Source organism: Ambystoma mexicanum, chromosome 13 (genome assembly GCF_040938575.1).
Source record: "Ambystoma mexicanum isolate Mex_15411 chromosome 13, UKY_AmexF1_1, whole genome shotgun sequence".
In the NCBI taxonomy this organism is placed as follows: Eukaryota; Metazoa; Chordata; class Amphibia; order Caudata; family Ambystomatidae; genus Ambystoma; species Ambystoma mexicanum.
Window position 1 is genome coordinate 518,758,234 of NC_090938.1, and position 19,257 is coordinate 518,777,490.

The 19,257-nt window shown below is 48.2% G+C and overlaps 1 protein-coding gene across 3 annotated transcripts in view; it reads right to left on the minus strand.

Moving 5' to 3' along the window:
• The window catches only part of BRCA1 (BRCA1 DNA repair associated), a 560,494-nt gene that overhangs the window by 99,548 nt on the left and 441,689 nt on the right, over window positions 1–19,257 (minus strand). For all 3 annotated transcript variants that reach the window (XM_069634200.1, XM_069634199.1, XM_069634201.1), the window contains exon 18: window positions 15,077–15,117. In XM_069634200.1, the coding sequence (XP_069490301.1) occupies window positions 15,077–15,117 (41 nt within the window). The remainder of the gene's footprint in view (window positions 1–15,076; window positions 15,118–19,257) is intronic.

A 19,257-nucleotide genomic window follows, 5' to 3' on the forward strand; every position in this document is an offset into this window, starting at 1 on the left:
GTACGAAATGGTAGATGACACCCATCTTGATAGTCCTTGCTTTGAAATGGTTTTTCCTCTAGCCCCCACACCATAGGCCACGAACAGCTGTCTCGTTTCTCTGAACGGTTGCGTACGATGAAGATAAAACTTGAGAGCCCTTTTTACATCCAATGTGTGTAGCATGCGCTCCGCTCCCGAGCATGGCTCCGGAAAAAACGTAGGCAACACAATAGAGGAGTGTTTATGGAACACCGACGGAGCTTTTGGTATGAACTGTGGGTTAGTGGCTAGGACTACCTTGGTCTTGAAAAATCGTAAGTATGGTGGGTCTACCATTAGAGCCTGAACTTCTGAAATACGTCGGGCTGAAGTGATGGCCACCAGGAAGGCCAATTTCCACGACAGAAACTTTAGAGACGATGATGACATTGGCTCAAAAGGAGGCTTCATAAGAGACGTTAAGACCAGATTGAGGCTCCACTCTGGCGGAAATTTCTTCTCTGGAGGGAAAATCCGAAAGAGGCCTTTAAGGAAATGTTTAATCAGGCGGTCGCTGAACAATGGTGCCGAGTGCCGTCGACGAGTAAACCTGGAAATGGCTGCTAGGTGTACTTTTATTGACGACACCGACAGGCCCTTTTGAACTAAGAACAGCAAGTATGGAAGGAGCTGTTCCGGCTTAATCGATTGCGGGGCCAAACCTGGTTGATCCTCACACCATTGACAGAAACTTTTCAATTTGTACGCGTATGAGGCGTTTGTGGAAGGTGCTCTTGCAGGATACGCCGACAGTCCTCCGGAATCGTTAGCCGACCAAATTCGGCGAAGTCAGGAGCCAGGCCGTCAACTTGAGGCTGTCCGGGTCGTGATGCCAAACGACACCCTCCTGTCGAGACAGAAGGTCGGGGGTCTTCTGGAATCTCATCGGTTCCGCCGCCGCTAAGTGTAGCAGGTCTGAAAACCACACCTGTCTGGCCCAGTATGGGGCCACCAGAATTACCCGACATGGGTACCTGAGGATCCATTGCAACGTCCTCCGGACAAGGGGAAATGCGTACAGGAATTTGTTCGTCCATGGGAATGAGAACGCATCCCCCAGTGAGCCCTGCTGAGGCCATCTGCTTGCGTACTGATGGCATTTTTTGTTGTTCTTCGTTGCAAACAGGTCTATGGAAGGGTGTCCCCATTTCTTGAATACTTCTTGTAGTTGTTGGTCGTTCAGCACCCATTCGTGAACTTCGTTCATTTCTCTGCTGAGGGCATCGGCTTCCACGTTTCTCACGCCTGGTAGGTGGAACGCTAAGATTTTCATGTTGTGTTGCAGGGCCCAATGCCAGATTTTCTCTGACCTGGAACGTGTCCCTCCTTGTTTCCTCAAGTAGAACATCGTAGTGGTGTTGTCCGTCATGACACGCACCACCGAGTCCCTCAGTTGAGGAAGAAAAGATTTCAGAGCCCATCGCACTGCTCTCAGTTCTAGCAGGTTGATATGCAGGGAGGACTCCTGCAAAGACCACTGGGACGGAGCAGGGAGGAGGTGGGGAATCTGAATCAGGTGTGTTAAAACCGTTGCTGAGAACACATGGGGCTGATTACGGGGGAGGGGCCGGACAAGGGTTAAATGCAACTCCAAGAGACTCAGGAGGAGTCTTATTTTTCAGGAGCAGCGCGTGGCGAGAGACGCCGCACCCGAGTGGAGTGAGACCAAGCAAGAATACGAGTGGGCTTACTAGTAGTAAGCGGAAAGCTCACAGATTGACACCATACCCAGTTCAAGGCTCAAGACCTTCCGGTGGAGAGAAACGGCCGCCTAAGAAGAAGGATTCGGAGTGGTGAAGTGTGTACTATTGACATTTTGTTAATTTCGTTTTCATGGCCGGCGGACAGGTTGAAGGGTGAAAGCCAGTAATCGCCTGCCTGTTATCTTGGAACTAATTAAGGCCAGCAGCGGAAGTTGCAAGTAAAGTAAGGCACAACGTCTGTGCCTATGAGGTGAAAAGAACCGTCATCAGTTGGCTGAATTTATTGATCTGTGACCAGTATTTGTTGTGTAATAAACCATTGTGAAAGAAAACCTTGTTTGTCTCCAGCTGACTACTTAACGGAGATGAAGTGGAGAAGGGAGATTGGTCGGAAGTTGGAGGTGAGAAGAGGGTTAGCAGAGGGCTTTTTCAGGATAGGGATGATGGTGGCGTGTTTGAAAGCTGAAGGAAAGGAGGCAGAGGAGAGACAGATGTTAAAGAAGGCAGTTAGGTAGGGGATAAGGAGGGGGTAGACTTTGGGGATGAGGGAGGTAGGGATAGGATCAGAGGGGGCACCAGTGGGGTGAGTTTTGGACAGGAGATGGGAAACACAGGCTGGGGTGATAGGAGAGAAAGTGGACATAATAGCAGAGGTGGGAAGGAAGGGAAGGAGGGGAGGGGCAAAAGAAGGAGAGGTGAGGACATCATGCAGAGAAACGACTTGCTGGTCCGTATTGTGGCGGTCTTCAGTGACCACAGTCGTTGCACTTTCCCAAGAATGGCTGCTACCGTCTCGGAGGGCGATGCTAGGCAGGAGACTATCGAGTCTGGCTCCTAGGAACAGCATGTTCTGTGATGGCGTCAAGCAGGACTTTGCATAATTGATGGAGAATCCCAGATCCGTCAGCAGCTGGACGGTCAGCTCTGTAAGTCCAATGGCCAACCGGGAGTGGAGACAACTGACCCGAATGAGCCAGTTGTCCAGGTATGGGTACACGTGTAGCCCCCGTAGAGGAAGATGGGCCACCACCAGTGCCAGGTACTTTGTGAACACACTGGGGGCTGACTTGAGGCCAAAGGGGAGGGCCTTGAAATGGTAGTGACGTACCTGCACTACGAAGCGTAGGAACCTTTGGTGGATCTTGTGAATGGGGATATGGAAGTAGGCGTCCTCAAAGTACAGCGACGTCCAGCAGTTGGCCGAGCACTTGCTGCAACGTGACCATCCTGAATCCTTGGGACTTGAGGTACTTGTTGAGACGCCGCAGGTCTAGAATTGGCCGCCAGCCCCTGTTTTCTTTTTGACTAAAGTATCTGGAGTAGACTCCGGAGCCCCGGAGTCGTCGTGGAACCAGCTCTATCGCCCGCTTTCGAAACATGACCCATACCTCCTGCAAGAGTTGATGGATGTGCTGCTCCTGCCGGGCCACAGGAGGGATCAGCAGACACCTGTGCTGAAACTCTAGGCTATGTTTCAATGGGCAGCAACGTCCAGCACCCATCTGTCGGTGGAGATCATCTTCTATTCGCTGACAAATCCAGTCAGCTGGCTTAGCACTGGGGTGCATGGGTGGGGGCCAGACATCGTGGCAGATTTAGTCCTGCTTTGGTGCCCTGCCTTGAGGGGGACGGCAGTGCCGACTACCTCCTCTGTAGGCCTTGGAACAAGTGTACCTGGAGGGCTGGTGGTACGAGGAAAAACCTTTCCTCGATCTGCTCGACTTTCCTCCGGAGGAGCTAAAGGACAGTGTTGCTGGAGCGTGCCCACGGCACGGGCTGCTCTGTATCCGCATTGAAAGCCTGCAGGGATTTGTGGCCAACCTTCCCAAAAAGGTTCTTCGCCGAACAGCATGTCAATATCCTCGCCTGGACCTCCTGGCGGAAATGTGTTGCCCTCAACCAGCCTTTACGACGGAGTCCGATACCGTTCCCCATCTGCCGGAAACCTGTCTCTGCGATGTCCAGTGCCACCTTGATGGCCTGGTCCGAAGCCACCTTCCCCTCCTTGAAGAGAGCGATCGCCTCCATACTCTTGTCGTCAGGGAGGAACTTAAGGATCTGGCCCAGCTTGTACCACAGCTCCCAGTCGTACCTGGCCACGATCACCAGTGGCTGGCCGCATTGATGGTTGACGCAGCGGTGTAAATAACCTTCCTTCCCATAGTGTCCAACTTCTTCCCCTTGCTATCCGGAGGGACTGAGGATGAAGAGGAAGGGTTCGACAATCTTTTCCTTGCGGTCGCTGAAACCACCAAGTTTGGCGATGGTTGCGACTGCAGCACCCGGTACTTTTTCTCCAGCCTATCCGGCTCGGTCGGGACCATGCATGGGTTTTTCAAGAGGGTTAAACCCTCCTCCCACACATGGTCCAGCAGGGGTACTGCCATGATGGTCTTCCTTTTGGCCACACACCTCTGGTACAGGAACCCTCCTTCTTGGTCTCCTCGGGCGTAAGCTGGAAAAGTCTGGAAGCTGTGTCGACCATGGAATGGAACGACCCCACCTCATCAGGTGGGATGCCTTGACTGCAGAGATACGCTTGCTGCAAGGATATCGTCGTCTGTTGTTGCTGTGTCCGTCCCTGTGTCCACTGGGGTAGAGGGCACCAGACGCAGAAGTGGACGCTGATACGGGGCGTCAGATGACGCTTCCTCTTAGCCGGAGGCTGATCAGGGTCCACAAGAACCGTGGCCTGTGGCATCCTTTTCTGGATTTCAGACACCAGAGTGTGCAGGGTCGATAGGATGTCCAGGGATCCATCTCTCATTGGAGCTGGCGTGATTGGAACACTAGGCCCGCGGAGTTGCCACCATCTTCCTCCATGTGCTTGTAGACTGTGTGTAGGGACTCCAGGTCCTAGTCATCCATGGATGAAACTTCCATGGCCTGGGGCATGGCCTGGGGCTTCCTCGCGCCCCACTGCCCTTTTTGGACCCTGAGGGTTGAGAGCCGGGCTCAGAAAAGGCATCCTCTTCTCTGGTGTGCCAGCCGGCTTTGCCACAGTCACACTGGAGGCTCCCCGCCTCGGGAGTAGGGACACCTTGGGCGCAATAGGAGTTACCTTCATGGGGTCAGCCCCTTTCGACTTCTTGAGAGCAGCCGCCACCAGCTCAATAGTCGATGACTACTTCTCCTGTGCCGCCTGAGCCTTCTTGGGCAGGTCGGCCATCTCTTCCTCAGCCCTCGTCTTCTCTGGCTTTTCCCGCAGCTTAGCCGGGTTGGGCGATTTCCTTTTTGAGGAGGAGCTTGATCGCTGGCTGGCACTTATCCCAGATTGCCATGCTGACTCAATCCCCGACCCCCAAGAGGTGCAGCAGGGAAGAAGCAAATGTGTCTTCTGCCCATAGTTCCATCTCCATAGCTACTAGGCATATTTGGAAAGATCTCCCCCGCACCTCAATAAAGGAATGTTCTTATAGAACAGACGTACTGTTGATGTAAATTGGCACTACCTTTTCTGTGACGGTCCGTAAGCCCTGGATCATTGCTGAGCAAAGATGGACGGTCTACAAGTGTACCAACAATATTACAGCCTGGACACCTCCAAATCTGGAGGAAACAAAATGGTATGCTGGCCACAAGGTGTCCAGGATGTCCAGATGTGGAATCAGTGGTAAAATGGCCTAATTTCAGTGATGTGCTAAAGGGACATCCTAAAACACAGGAATGTATGAGCCACAGTGTCTTTAGAAACCGATGGGATGTATAAGGTGCGCGACTCATTCCAGCACAGGAAAATATTTTTTAAGGTCCATGTGTAATAGCGCTCAGATAAACATTCTCTGGGCAGGTAGGAGGAATCAGTTCCATGTTATTTAAAGATTCAAACACAAAAGCAGGGAAATCTGCATACATGCATGTTTAGTGAGTGATAATAGACGAAAGGGCTCCAAATCACATCAGCTAAAGGGTTACTGTAACATCAAATATAGGTTGGCATTGTTTGTACAGATACTTAACCAGGGGCACAGTTTGCAGAAAAATGTTTCGATTACTTAAAATGATGTTATATTACAGGGATATATACCACGCTTTGAGTACAGGCACGCTGGTGAATTTGAAAAAGGGAGGGGTGGGTGACGTTAGCGGGGAGAGGGAGAAATGCAGGATATTTTAGCGGTTGTGTTGGTGCATGCAGGCTGGAAGTAATTGGGCTCTGCACGCAGATTTGTTTGTATGGTCTGTGTCGAAGGTATAGAGGCCTTTGGAAGCCTAGAGTGCGCAGGGTACTAGAAAGTATTGTTGGTTAGTGGTATTTAGGTTGTTATAGAGTTATGATTGGATTGATGTCCCAAGGGAGGGGTTTTCAAATGGGCAGGTTGGTCTGCATTTGATCTGCGCTTAGAAGAGGAGTGTTTGGGGTTTAATATATACAGTCACTCCAATTGTCAGGGCAAGACCAGTCGGGCACACATTACAAATGGTTACTGTATGGCAAGAAACCATTGGGGGGGGCAGGGGGGTTGAAATGAGTAGCATACCAAAGTGCGAGATTCACTGTGGGACACAACCGATTAACATCACGAGTCAAAAAGTTAACACTAACAGAGATGCAGATCCCGGCCAAAAGGTGCTGTGACAGCCAGTGTTGGACTGTGCCGACGGTGGGTCTTCATCATGAGTGAACAATCCACCTAGGTGAGAATATAACAGCGGTAAGATGACTCTAGTGACGAAAGAGTTAATCTGGGTGAAATGGGAGTAGTTTCTTACCTGCAACTCAATTTCTCCAGCGTTGTTAGCTGTCATGGTTCGTGCTAAGAACCCCCTGGATCCGATGCCCCCCCCCCAGTCATCGACTCCCATAAGGACTTATCAAGCTCCAAGGGAGTGTCCCAGAACCTCTTGGTCTCAGTCCTGGCGCCGTTGGCGCCAGGCTCATAAGATGGGAAAAAGCATGTGGAACTACTTGCTCAGTCAAGTGAGGCTGAGCCTTTCAGCTTTCTCTGGGTGTGGTAAAGGGACTACTTTACCTGGAACTTCTTGCAAGGCTATTTAAGCCACGCCCTGCAGGCAGAACACGCTTCGCGTTATTCTGCTCACCGTGTCTGTCCCGGAACTTTTACAGCCACGCCCATTCAGAATTTCATCCATCGGTATCTAGAAGGAGAAAGGCGAGAGAAAACAAAGTCAGTAAAACAGCAAAGCCTTACCTGCAGCATCCTTCCATCGGTTGCTTCTTCAGCCGCTCCCGGACCTCCACATCAGCTGATGGGAAGGTATTCGTTCAGGCCGCAAGACGCACTCGGGTTCAGCATTCTTCCAGAGCATCTTCAGAGTGGTTCTTCCATTCTTCATTCCGGCGCCGCGCCGCTTCTGCAAAAAGAAGAAAGGTTAGTTGCGCACAGAAGGGAAACCAGTATTTTAGACTTACAGCGCCTCACTCTTGCACTTCAACTCACCTGAAGGAAATGTGCTCCGCATCTTAAAACTATTTGAATCTCCATTCGAGGCCGCGCCTGAAAGAAAAGACACAGATCAAAAGGGGTTGAGGCAAAATTAAGACTTTAAACACCTATACCAAGCAGCTATTGGCATAGAGACTTACCTGTTTGACCCAGCTCTCCAAGACTCTGCAACCACTCATCGGATCAGTGAAGTAACTCGATCCTGGGAAAGAATGTAGTAATCGCGCCCCTGCTAGAGTGCAGGACGGAGAGTCTACCTTACAAAATTCTAAGTCAAAAACCTCGTGAGGGTGATAACAAGGGAGAAGGCGCAACAGCATCATCAAATGCGCAGTACCACGCCAGCGCAGACATCATTCCTGCAGCCACATGCTACGCCCCCGTGGAGACCAGGTGAGCGTGACATCTTTCATGGATTCACATGCTGTGAATATTCCCCGTCATCAGGCTGGGAAACCTTGGTCACTTTAACCTAGCGTTTTCCTATGGAAAACAGACACTTTAGTGTCCTTTCAACGTCCTTTTTGGGTGCTTTAGTCCCCCACCAATAGGACGTAGGGTATAAATAACCCCACCCCCGCGGCTTCTCTTCAGATTTTAACCTCCAAAGTAGAGGGAACCCGAACCAGGTTTGCCTACAGGGGCGGCCGGCGGGCGCATGTAAATCCATAAAAGATACCAACGCTGGAGTTCCAGGTAAGAAACTACTCCCTTCTCCAGCATTGGATCTTTCATGGATTCACATGCTGTGAATAGATTACATAGCAGTACCAATCATGCATGGCGGAGTGTAAAAGGCAAACCAGTGAACAAAACTTAATCACATATATGAAATAACAAACCCATCAAGTGACAAAGTTCAAAATAAACACACTGAAGCTGCGGGGGCTTACCTTATTGGAACAGGCGTTGCAGGACCGCACGTCCCACTTGTACATCACCAGGCTGCTGCCCCAGACAGTAATGCCGGGTGAAGGTATGCAGCACCGCCCAGGAGGCCACCTGGCAAATGTCCACCAGCGGAATCCCCGACCATAACGCCACCGACGAAGCCGTGGACCTCGTCGAGTGAGCCTTAGGATCCCTCCTCAAAGGATTCCCAGCTGTAGAGTGGCACAACGAAATAGTAGAGGACACCCAACGTGAAAGTTCCTGTATGGAGATAGCCTGTCCCTTGTTGGACAGACCATAAGCCACAAACAGCGCTTTGACTGCCTGAAGTCCTGAGTTTGATTCAAATAAAACTTGAATGCCCTCTTAACGTCCAGAGAATGCAGGGCCCGTTCTGCAGGTGTGGATGTCACCCCCAACCGAATCGGCTCTGCCATCGAGAAATGAAGGAGATTGGAGAACCACATCTGCCTGGCCCAGAACAGAGCCACCAGAATCACACGGCATTGCTATCTCCAAATCCACTGGAGGGTCCACTGAATGAGCGGAAACGGGGGAAATGCATACGCAAACTAGCCCTTCCACAGGAACGCATCCCTCAGAGACTCTGGATGAGCCCTTCTGCTGGCGAACTCCCACCACTGCTTGTTTTCGACAGTTGCAAAAAGATCCAACGGGGGATGCCCCCATTTCCAGAAGATCAGTGAAACCTGTTGCTCCTTCAGCTTCCACTCGTGCAGCTGGCCAGCGTCCATGCTGAGCGCGTCTGCCTGAACATTCAACACTTCCGGCAGATTTATCGGCCACAATGTTGATCTCGTGAGCCAGTGCCCAATGCCAAACGTCCGGCGCCTCCTTCGACAGGAACCTGGAATGTGTGCCCCCGTTTCCTTAGATAAAACATTGTGGTGGAATTGTCCGTCAACACCCTCCTCACCAAACTGCGTATGCGCGGCAGAAACGACTTGAGGGCCCAGTTTACCGCTCTCAACTAAAGCACATTGATGTGTAACAGATTCCTCCCGAGACTACAGGCCCTGCACCTGTGAATCACTGAGATGAGCCCCCTCACTGGTCCGAGAGGCATCCGTCACAATCGTAAATTGGAACTCTGGCTCCAGCAAAGGCATGCCCCATACCAGATTGTCCACCAGCGAAGAGCATCCACCAGACTTCAGTTGACCACCAACTTGTCGGACCACTGGTCCGTGAGGAGCTCTTGCTTCGGTCTCATGGAGACGACAGTTTGGCAGCAGAGGAATATGAAGCCCTGGCCCCCAGCAGCGACATGTAGCTTCGGACCGACACCCTTGTGCCTTCCTTCCATTCTACTGCCCTTTGCAGCAACTTCTTGACACGCTCGCTGGATGGCTTCACCAGATTGCGCCGGGTGAGAAACTCTGCCCCCAGAAACACCAAGTCCTTGGACGGCGTCAAACGATTTTTCGAAGTTGATGGCGAATCCCAGTCGTAACAAAAGCTGCATGGTAGCCCCGAGATTGTCTTGCGCCTTCGCCGATGACGAATCCCTCACCAACCAGTCGTCCAGATAGGGGTAGACATGATGACCTTCCCTTCGGAGGAACGCTGCCACTGGTGCCAGACACTTTGTGAACGTCCTGGGAGACGACTTGAAGCCAAACGGGAGGACCCAAAACTGGTAGTGGTTCCTCGCCGACTACAAACCACAGAAACTTGCTGTGCCGTCGACGCATAGGAATGTGAAAATATGCATCCAGTAGGTCCAACGACGCCAGAAATTCTTCCGGCTGCACCGACCGGATGACCACCTGAAGAGTGAGCATCTTGAACTTCAGGCGTTGCAGAGTCTTCAATGTCCGAAGATCCAGAATGGGCCGCCACTTGCCGTTGGGCTTGCCACCGGCACCGGTTTTATAGCCCCTTTCTCCAGCATAAGAACCACTTCCTGCCACAGGATTTGAAGATGCGGCTGTAAGACAAGCAACGGTGGAATGGGAACCGGGGAACACTTGAACTCCAACGAGTGGCCTAGACACACCGAGTCCAAACCCCCAATGATCCGATGTTATTTTCCTCCATGTGCATAGCCACCCTGCCCCCAAGTAGACTGTCCTGAAGGCAGTCATTGTTGCGGCTTAGCTTGCCTCCCTTTAGAAGCTGAGGGCTGTGAACCCCGCTTCCGCTAAGACTGGAAATCCCGACTCTTCTGCGCTGACTGGGCCGACCGTCGATATCCTTGCGAGGAATAAGTGGCCCGACTGTAAGCAAGGGTCCCTGGTGGAAGCAAACCAGCCATTACCTGAAGCACCCCGGAATGGGTGAAAAGAGCGCCCACTCTGTAAGGAACTTAAGGACTTAGAGGTTTCCATGTCTTCCTTCATCCCCTTTCAGGGCTTCATCGATCTTTTCACCGAACAAGTGCTCTCCTTCACAGGACATGTCGATGACTTTGTATTGTACTTCCGGCCGAAAGTCAGTGCATTTGAGCCAGGCCTGTCGTCGAAGCACCACCCGATTGTTAATCTGCTTAAACCCGGACTCCGCCAGGTCCACTGCAATATTTATGCTGTGGATGGAGGCCTCTTCACCCTCACACACCAACAGAATGGCGTCCTTGCGGTGCTGCTCCAGCAGATGTTCCAGAATAGGAGCCAGCCTATGCCACATTTCGCGATCATATCGGGCCATGATCGCCAATGAATTTGCCACCTTAACCGTTGTTGCCCCAACATTCAAAACCTTCTTCCTCCTGCCTCCTGGCCTCACTGTCCGGAGGAGTAAAACACTTGTGTTGACTTCTGGCCTTCCGGCTGGCCGCCGCTGCCACCGACTCAGACGTGGGCTGTGACACCAAGCATTTTGGGGTAGACTACGGAGCCTTGAACTTCTTCTCAAGCCGAACTTTGACAGCCAGCTCCGAAAATGGATGGCGCATCATGCTCCGGCCCTCCTGCCACACATGGTCAAGAATAGGCACTGAGAAGACAGCCTTCCTTCTCTTGCCCATATGATCGCACAGGAAGCAATCCTTCTGCTCCTCTTCTGGTGCCAATCCAAACTCGACACACGCCTTAGACGACATGGCGTGGAACACTCTAATATCATTTGGTGGGGATGGTAGCGCGCCGGACTCTGAGGCTATTCCACCTCCGTATCCCACGTGTCGTCCCTCGTCGGCAAAGACGAAACTGTAGACAGAGTGTCCCGTGGAACACTCTCTGGCTCAGACTCAGGTAGTTCGCCGTCTGGGTACGACTGTGGATGACCTTCCCTCACCAGCAACGGCACTAGCAACCGTGCCGGGGGAGACTTCCTCGGAGGTGCACCATGAACCTCAACCACTGGCACCGCCGGGTTCACATTCGGAGGAGGCAACCTCGCATCCAGCTGACCCAACGACAGCGTGGACAGTACTTGGAGGGACAAAAGAGACTGTGGGTTAACCAGTGGATAACCTGCTGGACCAGCGCCCATTCCACTGGAAGTCGAAGGCCCAAAGCAGATGTGCCCAGCACAGGATCCTGGTCGTCTTCAACCTCTGATGACACAAAAAGTCGCTGGATCTTGATGCAGAATGTTGTCAGGCAGAAGTGAATCAAAGGCGGAAGACTGCCACGCCCCACTTGTCGACAACAATCCTTCCGTTTCCACTTGCGTGGACGAGAACATCGGCCCACTGTCAATCACTGTCGTCGCCGGAGCAGACGACACCACCATCGACGAAGGAATTGTAGCCTGTAGTCCAACTGTCGACGATGGGTCCACCGTCGATGAGGTAGTCGGCACCGCCTCCCTCAGCGTTGACTTCTCCAGAGACCCGGCTTTCTTGGTAGCACTGGACCAGTGTTTAGAAGACTCCTGGCTGGAGGACGACCTATGATGGTCCCCGGAAGACGAGCGCTTCGATGACGATTTCTTCAGCTTGGACAAGCCCTTCTCCTGTGCCGTCGACTTCTCAGGCCTACTACCAGACCCCCGGGAATGGTCCAACCAACCATGCTTGGACGAAGATGTACCCTTCGACAGCTGCTTACTCAAAGATTTACTGCTCTTCCCCATCTCCAACGCTGGCAAAGCAGGACGATGTTTCTTGGCCAGAGGTTCGGCTGACACCGCACAGCGAAGTTCTGCAGACTTCACAGCCCGCTCTGAGGACAGGCTCTGGACCGACCCCACCTCTGAGGCCGGGTAAGTTCCTTCATTGAGCCAACAGATAAGCTGCCGATTGCAGTCTTGAAGTGTCTTCTGTGAGAACCCCTGACAAATCTCGCAAGTGTCTGCCGAGTGATGGGGGTAAAGGCAGTAGAGGCAATCCATATGGCCGTCATCTTCATACTACCTTTTTCAAGCCACAAGTAGCACAGGGACAAAAAAAAGACTTCTTCTGAGCCCCTGAAGCCATTGCAACTCTCGAATACCAAGACGCATGTGCAAAAAACGAACACGAGGTGATCCCAACAGTTTGGAGAAGGTTGAAATCTGAAGGGAAGCCGCGGGGGCATGGCTATTTATACCCTACGTCCTACTGGTGGGGACTAAAGCACCCAAAAAGGACATTGATAGGACACTAAAGTGTCGAAGTTTTCCATCGGAAAACGCTAGGTTGAAGTGTCCAAGGTTTCCCAGCCTGACGACGGGGAATATTCACAGCATGTGAATCCATGAAAGATACAATGCTGGAGAAGTAGAATAATCTGATGAGGTGACAATGGCTCTAAGCAAGATGCATCCAATCCAAAAGTGGTAACATGAGAAGTGAGTCGAGTTACTCTAGGCTAGGCACAGATAAATCTAGGGGGAAACTCAGATAATGATATTGATCTGTTATCCACAAAATCAAACAAAATTTGACCGACTAAATGATCTACACATCTTACTTTCCCATCCTAAAGTCACAAAAAGATTCAGAAGCTAAGTAAACGTCTGCTGATCAGAGGCTCCAGATGTGTTCTTTAACATGAGGCTACCTCCATTCCCCACTGTAAGAAGGTTACCACCAGCACTTGCCTGAAGAAATAATTGCAACCAATCAGACGAGGGAGATAATTTTCACCATTTATTTAATGGGATAAAATAAAAATATATTCCCATGGAACTAAAGGTCTTTTTTGGAAAGAAGTAAAGGACTTTCAAGCCATGCAAGGCTCCAATAGAGTTAATCAGAACAAAGAAAGAGAATCACTGTTAAACATTGATCTTGTGTGCATTTTCCTGTCTAGGTATCCTGGTCTGCCATTGAAAACTTCTCTGAAAACAATTCTACCATGTTTCATTGAAACTGTGTTTGGTGGCAAAAGTCACCCCAATTGGGAACCAAGAGTTTGAAAAGGCAGGAGGTGCCCAGTCAGTCTGGCAATTGGCAGGACTACAGCCAGGACATTAAGGTCTGGTATTGTGGCTGAGAGATGGGCTGGACAGTGCGCAGGTGCAACAGCATCACACATTTCACTAGTTTGCGGGTCGGGAGCTAGTGATGCTCATGAGGGAGCATGACGGGAAATTTCACTTTGAATTCTAGGGTGAATAGAAGAGCGTGGGGGTATGAAAAAAATAAGACAGGAGGGGTGGTTCTCCTCTATGTAAGGGACTGTAAGCATACAGTATTTCCAATCACCTAATCATGAAAGAGAAAAGATGGAGTTACTAATTACCAGCGTAGAAAGCCAACCCAACATACAACTTGTCAGAATTACTTTAAATAAAACTCTGAGGAATGCATAGGGAAAGTCCTGATTAACCAAGAGAAGTGAGCAACAAATAGCTGCAGCCATGGATTAGATTGGGGTGGGGACACACGTTTGCCACATTTTTTCCTGCAAAAATATAGATGGTAGGTACAGTATATGTGCGGGTGTCTGTCCCAGCTTTTTGCAGTAAACAAAAGTGGTAAAATCAGCATAAAGATATGGCGAAATGTCAGCAGCAGAAAAAGAGTAAGGAAAACGTTCATAGATCCAGATAGGTTGCTTTTCTACAGCACATGGTTGCAGTGCACTCGCAAAGAGGGGAATACACACAAGAAAGGGGTTAGTATTAAGACATTGGGGTGGTGTGAGTGGAACAGGTGTGGGGTATCACCTAGAGATCAAGTCATCTAAAGTTTAAAACTAAGAATACTGGTCAAATCAGAATAGCAAGATACACTGACTTGGTCCTCAGAAGCATAACATTGGTAACAATTGCTGTATATTAGAGAAAGACCCACATGAAATTTGAGAACCATAGGAAAAGTGTGAAAGGATTTTAGGGGAATAAGAAACACTAAACAGGGAACCTAGCCCAAAGTTGTTTCCACATTTTCACCTCTCATAATTCAGCACAATAAAATTAAAGGTTTTCTCCTATGTGGCAGTCTCTGGGGTGTGTGCAAGGGAAGAATTGAGCCAGGAAATCGAACATTGGATGAGAAAGGAGGAGCATCAAAGGTACATTCACAACATGGATTGGTTAACTAAGAGGCAGCACAGAGCGAAAAGGATCTGACAGCTTATTAAAAACACGAAAATGTAATTTAGAGGAATTACGGCATTTGGATTCTAAATGTATTTCAGTACATTATTATAAGATTTGCACTGAGCCGGATAAATGAAAGGTTTCAGCAGGACTTCTTATGGCCATAATGTTGCAGTTCATTTAATTAAGCAAGCCAATCACTGACAAGGATCCCCAAACTTGGACACCTTGTCAACACCAAACAGGGAATGAAACAGGACTGCTTTAGGCTGCCAAAGGTACACAGTTTGATCATTACCGGGCATAATATCACCCCCACGCCTCCTGTAAATGTATTCCCCGAGCATGCTCGCTATCTAGGCGATACATTCCACAATGCAGATAAAAGACAGATTTTGGAGACAAGGTAAAGCAATGTGGGAAAATCACTTTTTAGAAGCATTATGTGAACGCCCATTTGCAACCTGTTTATTCCCTCCAGAGCGACGATGAGAACCAAGCCCCATTCTTCAAGTTAAGCAGCCAATAGCTGTCACAAACAGCCTCAAAACAATTTTACAGCCAGGTATTGATTTAGCATTCTGCCAGGACACAGATTTAGGATTTTGAGAAACGTACCTCATCAAGTATTCTTCCTTCCTTGAAACACTGCACAATCCCTAAATAAAAGATCAGAGAGTAAGTGATCAGCATACATTATGTCAAATGCAATATAAACCTCTGCGGCAGGACCAGGGCCCCAGCTTTTTTCCTTTTCATTTTCCTGCACACTCAAGCGCTTAATAACGTTCATGTTCAAATGATATTCATAATATTTAACATCCAAAACCAAATGCACCAACATTACTTAACCGGTTTTCTCCCGTTAATTAATGCACGTCTTGCACACAAAGTGCTACATAGATTTCCGTGAGCTGCATTACATTTAATTATTTTGCGGGGCTCATCTGTCTTGATAACCAAGGCCCATTTACTGTGCATAAGTAGCAGTCTGCATCCGAGATAAACGTCCCTCGAGTAGCAGTGTTGATTTATTTGTGCGGAAAAAGTTGAAAAAAAGAATGAAAAAAAGGTGCATCATTGAAAACGACCTGTTCGCATCTTATGAAACCATTGCGTTTAATCAAAGCACACAAAATGGGACAGAAACCAGTAACTAATGTGGATATAGCCTTCGTCATACACTGCCAGTGCTCAGTGGCGGAGGGAGAAAGGCTCGCGATACACAACTACTTGTGTATGTATACAAGCAAAACTAAGACCTAGAAACCGTTACAGCCCTTTAGGGTCAGTTTCTTGTCATTCACGACACGAACCGTCTCCAGCTTGAAGACTGCCCTTCCCACAAACATGGTGATAGTATATATGCGTATGCACTGCAGCAGGACAAAGGGTTGGTTAGTGGCTGGTTGACGCAGGCAGATCTACATATACAGAAATAATATCACTGTTAACAAATTTGATGCTACTCCATCTATCAGCCGCATTAAGTGTGATTGCTTGTACGGGTCAGAGGCGAGTGCTTTACTCAACTTAGCTATCTTACCCTAAGCGAGAAAAACTGCTCTTAAAAAAAATAAAAGGGCAGCTGCCACCACTTTTCCAGCCTCCAAAAAATGACCCCAAGCTCAAAGGCGCAAACCATCAAAGTAGTAGTAGTAAATTTTTAATTTCTGATTAAGAATCCATAGAAGATACAACACACTGAATATATACAGCGAAAAAGGGAAAATTACAATTAATTCTTAGTTTCAGTTCATATCAAAACACGATAGTACGATAACGCTTAAAATATCTCAGCAATCATTAAAATATCAGTTCAAGATCAAACTCGAAATACAAATTTATTCTACGTTTCAAAGCATATGAAAACACAGGACATTTCAATCATGCCAATAAAAATCTCACGGATTAAAATATCAGTACTTCCCCTGTAAAGAGTTAAGGAAAAACAAGAGATTAAGACTTGATAAGAGTAGTACTATTAGTGCCCTTTCTTATGTACAAAATATTTAAAAATCAATACAGCTGGATCGGTCATTACTTCTGGGAGTAAATCCTTGTTTTTAGGACCCTTTCTCGTATTCGGCCAGGCGACTTTTACATGGAACGACAGATTCCATGCTATAGCAGGCTTGCTTGCATTCAACAAATAATATAATGTTTGTCTATGTTGGGAAAAGCCTTTACCAATATAAAAAGTGTTAATAGGTATTTTTTCCTCTGGTCACGATGAGCTGGACAAACAAATAGAAAGCGAGTTAGGTCCTCTAGCCCAGCGTCACACAAGACATTTAACTTCAAATTCTCGGCCTGATCTCAGAGTGCGCCGAAGTCCAGGCAACCAAAACGTGCTCTTGTGATTGGTGCTCTTTGGTATTTACAATTCGACCCAGATGAGAAATTCCTTTGCGTTTTTTGATGATCATCTCACCAATTCCCCATTTAGTGGTTTCATTAATTCTTCCGTAACTCTCGTATCGCATACCCACTAAATTAGGCTCTTTATCACGAGGCGACATCTGCTCTTCTCTAGCATAGGTTTGTTTAGTATATTGGTAGCGCCCACTTTCCCCAACATGTTTTGTTTTCTATCCAGCCAATATTGTTGGCACCCCTTTTAACCATTAGATGCTTCGCAGGTTTTGCGTGAACCCTGCCTTGGGATTGGACCATATACGTAGCCATAATCTACAGGGCTCCAATGCCAGTTGGTCCTCTAGGAAAGCCCAACCAATCTTTGAGACATGCAAAGTTTGGCGCGGATACTGGTAAACCCAATAGTGATTTACAAACCTATTTTTCTCTTTTTGCAACATGCCAAGATCGCCAAACCCCCATATAGCAGCACCATATTTGACTGCCCCGGTCATGCAGGATTTGTACACTCTTTCCACTACGCGAAGCGGTTAATGCCTATGCTTCATAAATCTGTGGATGCCCCATACCAATTGTCTCATGCTTGTTTTTGTATATGGCCTGCCCATTACATTTTTCATTGAAATGGACCCGAGATAATCAAAGTGAGACACCCTTGGAATGACCGATGTGTTGCACAATATTTTTGGGAATTTGCATGTTCTTTTCTTACCAAGGAACACCATTACAGCAGATTTGGTGGTATTAATTTGGAGGTCTAAGTTATTCATAAAGATTTGAAATCTATTTACCAGGGACTGTAACGCTCTCGTAGTTCGCGCAATGAGGACAGTACCATCAGCATAAATTAGTGCACAGGATAGCATGCTACCTATTCGTCGTACATCAGTATTACAGTCTAATAGAAATTCCAATAATGTGTTGATGTACAAGGAGAACAACAGGGGTACCAGGACACACTCTCATCCAACCCCAGATTTGATTGAGAACCAAGCTGTGCAGTGGCCCTCGCTAGCCGAGCGGATGCACGCCTCTTCTAGGACTTCTGATATAGCTACTGGACAGTCACAGGACCTGAGGACCTGAGCACCTTCCACAGTTTAACCCTGTTTACTTTGTCAAAGGCGGTACTCAGGTCCATGAATTCCAAGTATATATGTTCCTGTTTAATATATATATGGATTTGGCAATTAAATATAGGTTCAGGCATTGTTCCACTATCAAAGTCAATATTTCATACATCATCTTTTCCACATTTCCGTAACTATGCTTTCAGGTGTTCACTTAAATGCAACACTGCCTCGCAGCACTTTCCAGTAGTAAATGTTCACTGTGCTGAAAGTTATTTTAAGAAACGTGGTGGGCCAGTCCACGTATTCCCTTGGAAACATTCAAATAAAGAAAAAATGAAGTAGAACCATCTCACCTTCCTTTGATCGTCATGAGCAGCTTCAACATTCTGAGAAATGGTCGTATACTAATTGACCTTTTCACAATTGACCTCGGGAGAATTGACCTCAGGAGAATTGACCTAATTTAGGTAAATTAGGACATATATGCAGGGGGAAGCCCCCCGCAACCCCTCACCCAATCGGCAACCCCTCACCCAATCCAAAACCCCCTGCAACCTCCCCACCCAATCCCCTAATATTATTTATAATCCAAAACCAACCCAATACATATATAAAATAATATAACGGTCAATTGTGCAGAAGGCCAATTGGGACCACTATAATTAGGTCAATTGTGCAAAAGGTCAATTGTAAAAGGTCAATTTGGGTAATACCCGAGAAATCACTAGGCACATCATTCCGTGTCCTGGGTCCACTTCTCTAATGACCCTAATCTCTTCACAGTTTCTAACCTCTTGCTATTTTGAAAGTGTTTGAAAAAACCTATTTCAGCATTTCATTACTAATAATGAGGGTGCAGTAATGCTTCAAATGAAGGATGTATGATAAACATCCCTAACGTGACAAATGACCCAAAAAATCCAGAAAACTAATCTCCCAGTTTCTCTCCTTCACGGTTTTTAAAAAGTCCTTTAGTGGGTGGTCTTTGACCAGATCACCAAGTACCACAAGGTTAATGGCCTTGGACTTCCACTTCAACCTACCTTAAGTATTAAGTACTCCATTGAGACTGCAATCTTGCATTTCTCCAACTTTCTCCCTAATGCTCACCACTCCAAACTCTTCTATACTTCTCCTTTTGGGCATTTGTCGCATTCAACACGGTCAACCACTCCATTCTTCTCACTCTCCAGGACCTCAGGTTTCGCAAATATGCTCGTCTTAGTCACCTCCTAATTGGAATATTGATCTCTTGGAACTCTCAAACCTCTCACTTCCCTCCCCCCTCTCCCTGTCGGCATACCTAAAGGATCAGTCCTTGGACCTCTGCTCTTCACCCTCTATATT